At 37.5% G+C, this 10448-nt stretch overlaps 1 protein-coding gene across 2 annotated transcripts in view; it reads left to right on the plus strand.

The window, feature by feature from the left end:
- Positions 1 to 6633, plus strand: part of qrsl1 (glutaminyl-tRNA amidotransferase subunit QRSL1) — a 27119-nt gene extending 20486 nt beyond the window's left edge. For both annotated transcript variants that reach the window (XM_061895665.1, XM_061895666.1), the window contains exons 8-11: positions 315 to 507; positions 972 to 1089; positions 5888 to 6093; positions 6210 to 6633. In XM_061895665.1, coding sequence (XP_061751649.1) covers positions 315 to 507; positions 972 to 1089; positions 5888 to 6093; positions 6210 to 6421 — 729 coding nt within the window. In that variant the 3' untranslated portion in view covers positions 6422 to 6633. The remainder of the gene's footprint in view (positions 1 to 314; positions 508 to 971; positions 1090 to 5887; positions 6094 to 6209) is intronic.
- Positions 6634 to 10448: the final 3815 nt, after the last annotated feature.

Below are 10448 nucleotides of genomic sequence, written 5' to 3' on the forward strand. Positions count from 1 at the left end.
TTGTGTGGTCAGTGTAGTGGTTCACACAGCTGGCTTTCATGCATCTCTCATTGCATTGCTGACAGGCTCCAGCCTCTGCTGTGACCCTAAAAAGGATCATCATCTCTGCAGAAATTTGATGTTGATCACCGTTGAGCAAAGTTTACTAAAAATTGTTAATCATGCGATGAGGTGGCGACTTGTCCAGGGTGTACTCTGCCTTCCGCCCGATTGTAGCTGAGATAGGCGCCAGCGACCCCAAAAGGGAATAAGCGGTAGAAAATGGATGGATGGATGGATGTTAATAATGCTGTGTGCTTCTTGTCTGGATCCAGGAGTTTCACGCCCCGGGACTGTCTGAGGAGATTGTTGCACAGTGGAGTCGTGTCGCTGACATGTTGGAGAAAGCAGGCGCACGGGTGGAGCAAGTGTCCCTCGCCCACAGCCAGTATTCCATTCCGTGTTACCACGTCCTGTGCTGCGCTGAGGTGGCGTCTAACATGGCCCGTTTTGATGGCCTACAGTACGGTAAGAACCATCACAAGGTGTACAGTGCCTTGCAAAAGTAAGTACTGTACCATGCTTGGGACTTGAAAAGAGCTGTTGACAGCTGTTTTGCAAGGAAGAATTGAGATAATTGCCTTGTCCAAATGTGCAAGCCTGATGACTTGTAAAAATCTGTTTTGACTTCCACATTAAATTGCTTTTTTATTTTGACAAAAGCCTATTATTTTAAGACAATCATTTAATGTATAAAATTAATGAAAAGCTGTAATATTCACTGAATGCTTTTGCAAACACTATATACACCACACACATTGAATGGTACAGGAAATCTGTATTTGGTTACGAGTTTTTTTTGTTTAGTTTTTTTTGCTTTTACATTCAAAGGCTTTTGGGGAATTCCACTGTAGCGTCAGATACATATACTATAGAAAGATGTTTGATGACAAGGATGATGAAAATATATTTTCCTTTCCCCCTTTGTTAAGGTCACCGTAGCCAAATAGACCACTCGACTGAGGCCATGTATGCTACCACCCGACATGAGGGCTTCAATGACGTTGTGAGAGGAAGAATATTATCCGGCAACTACTTCCTTCTCAAACAGTAAGACAACAATGAACTTTCATACATTTTTAAGTTCCTTTTTTTATTTATTTTTTTAAATCTAATAGTGAAGTCAAATCTGATAAAAATGCTTTTGATATACTTTTTATTGTTCCAGTTATTTTCCATTTTGCATTTAAGTTGTGTAATTTCCGGTTGTCTTAGTGAAGTGAAGTATATTTATATAGCACTTTTTCTCTTGTGACTCAATGCGCTTTATATAGTGAAACCCATTATCTACATATTTAAGGTACATTCAAACCAGTGTGGGTGGCACTGGTTTTGTCCCCTGGTAAAGTGTCTAGCCCTGGGACACAACAGCTGTAATTAGGATGGCGGAAGCGGGAATCCAACCTGGAACCCTCAAGTTGCTGGCACGGCCGGTCTATCAACCAAGCCACGCCGCCCTTAGAGATAGAATTGCCTTATTATTTTCTCAAAACTATTAATAATATACCTGCTAATTTACAGTGCATTTGGAAAGTATCCACAGCGCGTCACTATTTCCACATTTTATTATGTTAAAGCCTTATTCCAAAATGGAATAAATTCATTTTTTTACTTCAAATGATTCTACACACAATACCCCATAATGATAATGTAAGAACGCTTTTTTTCGAGATGTTTGCAAATGTCATGAAAAATAAAAAAGAACAAGTAATCACATGTACCAAGTACATACAGTCGTGGTCAAAAGTTTACATACATTTGTACAGTATAATGTCATGGCTGGCTTGAGTTTCCAATAATTTCTACAGCGTTTATTTTATGAGAGAGTGATTGGAGCACATACTTGTTGGTCACAAAAAGCATTCATGAAGTTTGGTTCTTTTATGAATTTGCTATAGGTCTACTGAAAATGTCACCAAATCTGCTGGGTCACAAGTATACATACAGCAATGGTAATATTTGTTTACATGTCCCTTGGCAAGTTTCACTGCAATAAGGCACTTTTGGTAGACATCCACAAGCTTTTGGAAAGCTTCTGGTTGAATTTTAGACCACTTTACACCAAAATTGGTGCAGTTCAGCTAAATGTGTTGCTTTTCAGACATGGACTTGTTTCTTCAGCATTGTCCACACTCAGGACTTTGGGAAGGCCATCTTAAAACCTTAATTGTAGCCTGATTTAGCCATTCCTTGACCACTTTTGACGTGTGTTTGGGGTCATTGTCCTGTTGAAACACCCAACTGCATCCAAGACTTTCAAGAATTTGGAGGTAATCCTCCTTTTTCATTGTCCCAGTTACTCTCTGTAAAGCACCAGTTCCATTGGCAGCAAAACAATCCCAGAGCATAATACTACCACCACCATGCTTGAAGGTAGGCCTGGTGTTTCTGTGATTGTAGGCCTCACCTTTTCTTCCTCCATAGATATTGCTGGGTATTGCGGCCAAACAGCAACATTTTTGTTTTTTTCGGCAATACCACAAATTTGAATCAATCCAATACCAAGTAGTTTCAGTATTGGTCACACCAATGCTGATACTTCAAATTTTCAAGAACATTGAATGATACCTTTTTTTCTCACAATTGTAAAAATGCAAATATAATGCGAAAGCCGAGGATGACCTTGTAACAATATCAATTGAATATTTCAATAATTTTATATTATCAGCTTGGATTTAAGTTATTTGTTTTTTCTCTTTATGCCCCCGTGTGTCCTGGGACTTATTTTTCTGAGTTTGGAAACAATAAAAAAAACATAGGAGTTTATGATGATAAAAAATATCGATTTAAAGCATTGTAGCATCGCCATATTCTGATACTGTACTTACTTTCGGTATTTGTATCGATTCACACATCTCTGTTTACATATAAGAGCTCTGGCTTAGTGGTCAGCAACGTTCCCTCTAAAGTACGCTCCTGTGCAATTGCACACTGCTCACGCGTCCTCTGCGCACGGCAAATCTAGGCCTGGCACAAAATCGAATAAAAAGATAAGCGCATAACAGTGTGCACGTCTGCCGTCGCTCACATGTGCGCCACTGAATGCTCAAGGAGTTTTGGCGTTTGCTCACACATATAATAAACTGGAGGGAAAATTGGTGGTCAGGATGTTTAGCTATTCCTCGTCCTCCAGCGATAATGATGCTTTTAAGAAACACAGTTTGTTTGCCGCCATGGAGGTGAGTTGAGTTGTGTTTGAGTTTATTTGGAACATGTTAGCATACAACATGATACATCACAATTTCCAGTTTCTCTTTTCAACATGTTCGAAAAGGAGTAGGAAAAAGCAGAGGTTATTTAATCCTACCCCTTTTCTTTTACATCACAGTAGCTAAAACTTTTGTTCACTTCCTGTTCTCAATTTATTCACAATATACTCCTTAAGTAATCACAATACAAATGAATAAATAAATAATTGGTGAAGTAAGTTATATTCCATACGATGAGATAAGTAAGATCATTTGAGAATGACAGAATGAAAGGATGAATAAATTCAGAATGTTCATTGTGGTTCTTCTTTGTACTTTGTCAACACTTAAAGTTTTAAGAGTTTCTTGAAGTGAATCATATTAGTACATTGTTTAATTGCTTTGCTTAATCCATTCCATTATTTATTCCACATACAGATATACTGAAGGTTTTAAGTGTTAAATTACATTTTTCTCTAATATTATATTCCTCCTCTTTTGCTGAGAAGAATTGTTGTATATTTTTGGGTAGCAGATTATTGTTTGCTTTGTGTATCATTTTAGCTGTTTACAAATTCACTACGTCGTGGAATTTCATTATCTTTGATTCAACAAATAAAGGGTTAGTATGTTCTCTATATTCAACATTATGCATTATTCTAACTGATCTTTTTTGTAACACCGTTAGTGAATGAAGTGTACTTTTGTAATTATTTCCCCATATTTCTACACAATAACTCAGATATGGTAACACTAGTGAGCAGTAGAGATATAAAGTGATTTTTGATCTAGAACATGTTTTGTTTTATTCATTATTGACGTGTTTCTTCCTATTTTATGTTGTAATTCTTTTTACATGACATTTCCAGTTGAATTTATCATCAATCATACCTAGAAATTTGGTTTCATTTACTCTTTCAATATCTATTCCGTCTGTTTGTATTTGTGTTTGACTTTCTCTTCTACTGTTACCAAATAGCAGTATTTTAGTTTTACTGAGATTCAACAATCTTCTGTGTGTTCTCTCCTGAAAAAATGCTGTTGTATCATCCGCAAATACTACTAACTTTAAATCTCTTGTAACTTTACAAATATCATTTATATGGAGATTGAATAATGTAGGTCCTTGTATTGACCCCTGAGGTACACCACAGGATATATTTAGCGTTGTAGAAGTGTGTTCGCCTAGCTTCACATATTTTTTCCTGTTCGTTAGATAACTTCTTATCCAGTTTAAGACTAACCGTCTGATGCCATCTCGTTCTAGTTTTTGGATTAAAATATTGTGATTAAATGCTTTAGTTAGATCCATAAACACTGGTGCTGCACATGTTTTACTATCTATTGTATTGGTAATTTCTTCTGTAATTTCAATTAAAGCCATTGAAGTTGAAACATTAGCTCTGTAACCATATTGGTTCTCTTCGAGTATTCTATTTTTATTTATGAAACTCTCTAATCTGTTATTGAACAGTTTTCAACGATTTTAGAAAATTGTGGAAGTAAAGACACAGGTCTATAATTCGTATTTAGATGTTTGTCTCCAGTCTTATAAATTGGTGCAACTTTAGCTTTTTTCATTTTATTTGGAAATGTACCTGTTAAAAATGATAGGTTACTAATATACATTAATGGTCCTGAGGTGAGGATTATTGAAGTGGTTAGCCGCTAGCAAAAATGCTACAGACAAATGAAGACGCATTAATTTACTTGTCGCTATTAAATTTGCTAGACACAGCAAAAATGTCAACAACATGCCTGATCACAACATAACGATAGTACTAAAAGTTCTATCATAAGCCACATTTGTATCGCGCAACTGTAGCGTTGGCGTTGACATCAACACAAGCAGTTGAAGCAAAAGATCACTGATGCCATTGCAATCATTGATGAGGCAATGCTTAAGCGAACATGGCAAGAAATTGAGTACCTTCTTGATATGCTTCATTCCACTAATGCATATATTGTATTAAATGGGGGGGGGGGGAAACTTCAAAATCTATTCCCCTTTTCGTCAAAAAGTCCACAGATAAATTTATTAATTTGCTTTTGTGATTATTTAGAGTGGGCTTCACGGTGGAAGAGGGGTTAGTGCGTCTGCCTCACAATACGAAGGTCCTGAGTAGTCAGGGTTCGATCCCGGGCTCGGGATCTTTCTGTGTGGCGTTTGCATGTCCTCCCCGTGAATGCGTGGGTTCCCTCCGGGTACTCCGGCTTCCTCCCACTTCCAAAGACATGCACCTGGGGATAGGTTGATTGGCAACACGAAATTGGCTCTAGTGCGTGAATGTGAGTGTTAATGTTGTCTGTCTATCTGTGTTGGCGACTTGTCCGGGGTGTACACCACCTTCCGCCCAATTGTAGCTGAGATAGGCACCAGCGACCCTAAAGGGAATAAGCTTTAGAAAATGGATGTATGATTTTTTAATGAAATTGCAAATTGAATCGAATTATTAGTGTAATTTAAGAATGTAAGATAATTTTTGGATTCTCGTACATTCAGTACCTGCGATTGGACCTAATACCATTATTACAAAAAAAGCACTGTATCACCAGTTTTATATTTAGATGCTGTTTTTTTTTAAATTGAAATAAAACATTTTAAGAGGATAAAAAAATAATTTTTATCATTGTCTTTTTTTCTCTGGCATGGCTTTCAGGAACTATGAGCACTACTTTGTAAAAGCCCAAAAGGTTCGTCGGCTGATAGCAAACGACTTCAAGCGCGTGTTTGGCTCAGGTGTCGACGTACTGCTGACACCCACAACTCTCTCGGACGCCACACGCTATTCTGACTTCATACAAGAAGACAACCGAACACGCAGCTCACAGGAAGACGTCTTTACAGGGCCCGCAAACATGGCAGGTTAGAGAAAGGAACATGTCCGTGTCAAATGTGCATGTTTTCCCAGTTTTTTTGTTTAATCTTGCTTTGTGTGGCGGTTGCTACCTTTCCATGAACTTTATTTCAACTCACTTTAGGTCTTCCAGCTGTTTCTTTGCCAACGGCTTTATCCAGACGAGGGCTTCCCATTGGTTTGCAGCTCATAGGCCCTGCCTTCCAAGACAAGAAGCTACTGAGTGTTGCCCAGTGGATCGAACAGAGAGTTTGCTTTCCCTTCATCAGTGACTTTGAGGAATCCAACAGGCAGGGTTCATGTTACAATCTTAACCTTGCAGGAGCCCAGAGATAAATAAGCTGCTTTATGTCCAAATCTACTTTTGCCCCATATATTTGAAAGGACATATTTAAGAAGGGTTTATAAGGACATCATGCACTCACAAAAATGACACCATTAATCATTTTTATTGTCATCACCAAGATCATTTTAAAAGCCATCATTATACAGGTTTAGAGTCAAAAATCATAGTGTGTGTGTGTATGTATATATATATATATATATATATATATATATATATATATATATATATATATATATATATATATATATATATTTTTTTTTTTTTTTTTATTAAAAAATTATTACACTGACATGACGTGGAGTGAAATTAACCTATTTATCCAATTTAAGCACTGAGAAGGTGCTAAATAAAGAGGTAAAAGAAAGTGTTAACACTATCTCCAAATAACCCTGACCTGATTAATGATAATCAGCCGTATGCTTGCTTGAATAATTAAGCATACATGCTTAATTTTTACGGGATAAAAAAAATTCAGAAATACATTTTCCCTTGTGCTCAGCAATAAACAATATATATATTTAAAGAAAGCCCTATCATTCTCTTGATAAAAATAAATCATGTTTTAAAAGAGCTTTTACTGAGGTGAGTCTAAATAATATGTTGATGTTCCATGAGTCATACAACAATTAAAATGTTGATTTAGCTTAATCGTGACACTTAATACATTTGAGTACTGTCACGTCATGCTTTCATGCCACTTTCTTCTTGAGAAGTGCACTGTTTTGTGACCGAAATTTATTGTGTTGCTTGTAACTGGGGGGGAAAAAAACAACTCATAAAAGGCGTACGTTTTCTCAGTTTTGTTTTTTTTCTACATATGTACAAGATTTGTTAAACCAACCACAGCCACTTTTCTCTTTTTCTTAGAACACAATAAATGTTCCTCTGAATTGCAGGGAACTTGTCAGGTGAAGAAAAGTGGACACTTGATTTGACTTAAGTAAAAACAAAATGGACCCACTAACAAGATTGGTAGATGCAACACTTGGGTGTTGCATCTACTGTACAGTTAGGATGGGTATCCATCCATGGGCAATATGACCAAAAAATAAATTATTACCTTAATCACTTTTATTACATACAAAATTCATAGTAAAGTCAAAAGTGCAAATCAAACAAAAAATTCCCAAGTGAACAATAACAGTGACAAAAACATTTTTCATAATACAAAATACTGTTGTCGATACCATCCCTTTACTGATACTGTATTTGCTATCATTACTATCTATATTTCTATTGATCAGCTCACCCCTGTTTACATATAAAAACTCTACCTTAGCAGTTAGCATGACTTCTTGTATCCTACTGTGTGTAGTGCAGTGATCATTAACTTGTAAGAAACATAGTTTATTTTTGTCCATGGATTAGAGGAATAGTGATTAAGAAGCTGCACTGTGGAGGGACGTTAGATGCTACATTGCATTGACACTTTTGATCACTTGTCGCAGTCAAAATTGCAGGACACAGATAAATGTGTCATCAAAATGCATTATTACAATATCACCATTGTATTAAACGCTTTACTGTCGGCTAAATGCATGTCATTTCTGTTGTATAGCGTCAATATGGCGCAGCTCAACTGTACAATAGTGACAATAGAGTTGCGCTGCACAATAGGAGTGGGCGGATCAAACCAAATATCAATAGTATTGATATCTAGAGTCAAGGGTATGTATGAGTATTGGATTGATACTTGAGCAGAGGTCTTCAACAGGAGGTCCGTGACCCACAAGGACTCCGCAGAAGTACTGCAGGAGCATTGTAATATTTTTGGTTGATGAGACTTTTTTTTATATTCTCCACACAATTTTCCCACAAATTTAAATGTATTTAAATACACATTGACATTGCTCCAACACACTGTAGTGAAGTTTACATATGACATGGCAACGTGTACCCTGCAAGTTTTCATTTATTAGAATAAATAATTATATTATTGTATTTAATGTGGGCAGCCCGGTGTTAGTGCGTGTGCCACACATTAAGAAGGTTTTGGGTTCGATCTCTGGGACTTTCTTTGTGGCGTTTGCATGTTCTCACCGTGACTGCGTGGGTTCCCACCGGGCACTCTGGCTTCCTCCCACTTCCAAAGACATGCACCTGGGGATAGGTTGATTGGCAACACTAAATTGGCCCTAGTGTGTGAATGTGAGTGTGAATGTTGTCTATCTGTGTTGGCCCTGTGATGAGGTGGCGACTTGTCCAGGGTGTATTCCGCCTTCTGCCCGAATGCAGCTGGGATAGACTCCAGCAGCCCACACGACCCCGAAAGGAACTTGCGTTAAAAAAATGGATGTATTTAATGTTAGCATTTAAGATAGCTTGCGATTAGCACACTAGTTGTCAGCCAGCGATGAATGCGGAAATTTTCAGCAAGCGGTAAACGTGCCTGGGTGTCAGCTAGCTAATAGCGACACTATACTGTATCATTTTAATAACTCAGAATTGCACAATAAGGTTTTTTTTTTAAAACCAGTTCCATTTAAACCACAGTTTTACAGCAGAGATATAAGTAGAGTGTCCCTGCTCAACCTGTCCATCAGTCTAAGGGTCCTTGGCCTGGAAAACTTTAAAGACCCTTGTACTTTAGTGAAGAGTTGTTCATATTGTTATATTGAAGTGATCTAGAATAGTTAATGTACCAAAGGGTTGTACCTTGTTTCCAAGTTTCTAATGTAGAAGAAGACTAAACTTATGATTCAGCTTATCTTCACATTGGATCATGTCGGAGTCACCAATTTGGGACATGTTATGAACTCTTTAAGATAAAAAAACAACGCTGGGTTATTGTCTAACTATTGTCGGTCAACACAATAGAGCCTATTAGAATTACAGGAATTTTAATATTGGATCAATACCAAAGTGACGTTTTCCTGTTAATAATTTTCCTCTTGAAAAGACCAGTCATGGTGATTAGGGTTTGAAAGTAAAATCAATGTCTGATGGTTGTATGAAAATTACACATCCCTCTTGTAATTAAAAAAATTATATAATCTTTTAAAAAATTAGTTTTATTCAATCTCAGTTTTTTCTCTGCCTGTGCGCCTCACCTGAGCTCAGGCTCCCTTTTATTTAGGGTTGATGTGCGGCTCGACAGTAAGTGGTCACACTCAGGGTGAACTCTTGTCTCCGTCGCCTGACCATTCAAGAGTCACCGCAACTGCAGGAATGCGTCCACACAGTTATACTTCCAAAAGTGGTGGTAGTCATCTTAAAATGTCAGGAACCGAAGCATGTTGGTGAAAGTTGCTACAGGAAGTATGAGAAAGGAATGAGACAGCAGGACTTTGGGAAGATGAGCTGGACAATGCAGCCATTGTCAGACCCAGACCAAAAGAGGGAAGGTGAGGGGGTTGGGCAGGTGAATACCTCTAAAGTTACTTTTCGACAGAGTCCTCCCCCCATCAGACCCAAACATTTGCAGGGGAAAGCACCCAGGCTATGGTCAACGTATGAATTATTTACCTGGCCAGTCAATTATTGATCGTTCCTTTGTAATAGTGCTTAAGGCTCCTATTGTGTTGAATCATTGGTATTTGTAACCAGCTGCTTGACTTTGTTGCTAGGGTGACCTTGCCCTTAGACAATGTCTTGATTGTACGGGTTTCCTGATCTATTGGATACAGCCCAATCTTTGCAAAAAATATTTGCATAGAAAATCGCATTAGCAGTCCTGTGGTGTCCTTGTGCAAAGCTGGACAGCCAGTAAACATCTAAATGTCCTTTTCTTGGATTTTAAGTCATGTCATTACAAAAGTTAAAAATGGTAAGCTATAGGCTTCTATATGAACTGGCAGCTACACAACTGCTAAGTGCACAATACAAGTGTCCTTAATTTAACAATATTGCAGTATAAAACATGTGCCAATATAAGCAAGTATGAAATTATAGTTGCATATTAAGATAGTCTTTAAGGCAGAAGCACATTAGAAAATAGCTAAAGTAACAGTTTCTTGAGCTTAACTTAATGACTTAGTTTCCTAGGTGTTGCCAAAACAGATATTCCATTATGAAGAC

This window comes from Nerophis ophidion, linkage group LG03 (genome assembly GCF_033978795.1).
Source record: "Nerophis ophidion isolate RoL-2023_Sa linkage group LG03, RoL_Noph_v1.0, whole genome shotgun sequence".
Lineage (NCBI taxonomy): Eukaryota > Metazoa > Chordata > Actinopteri > Syngnathiformes > Syngnathidae > Nerophis > Nerophis ophidion.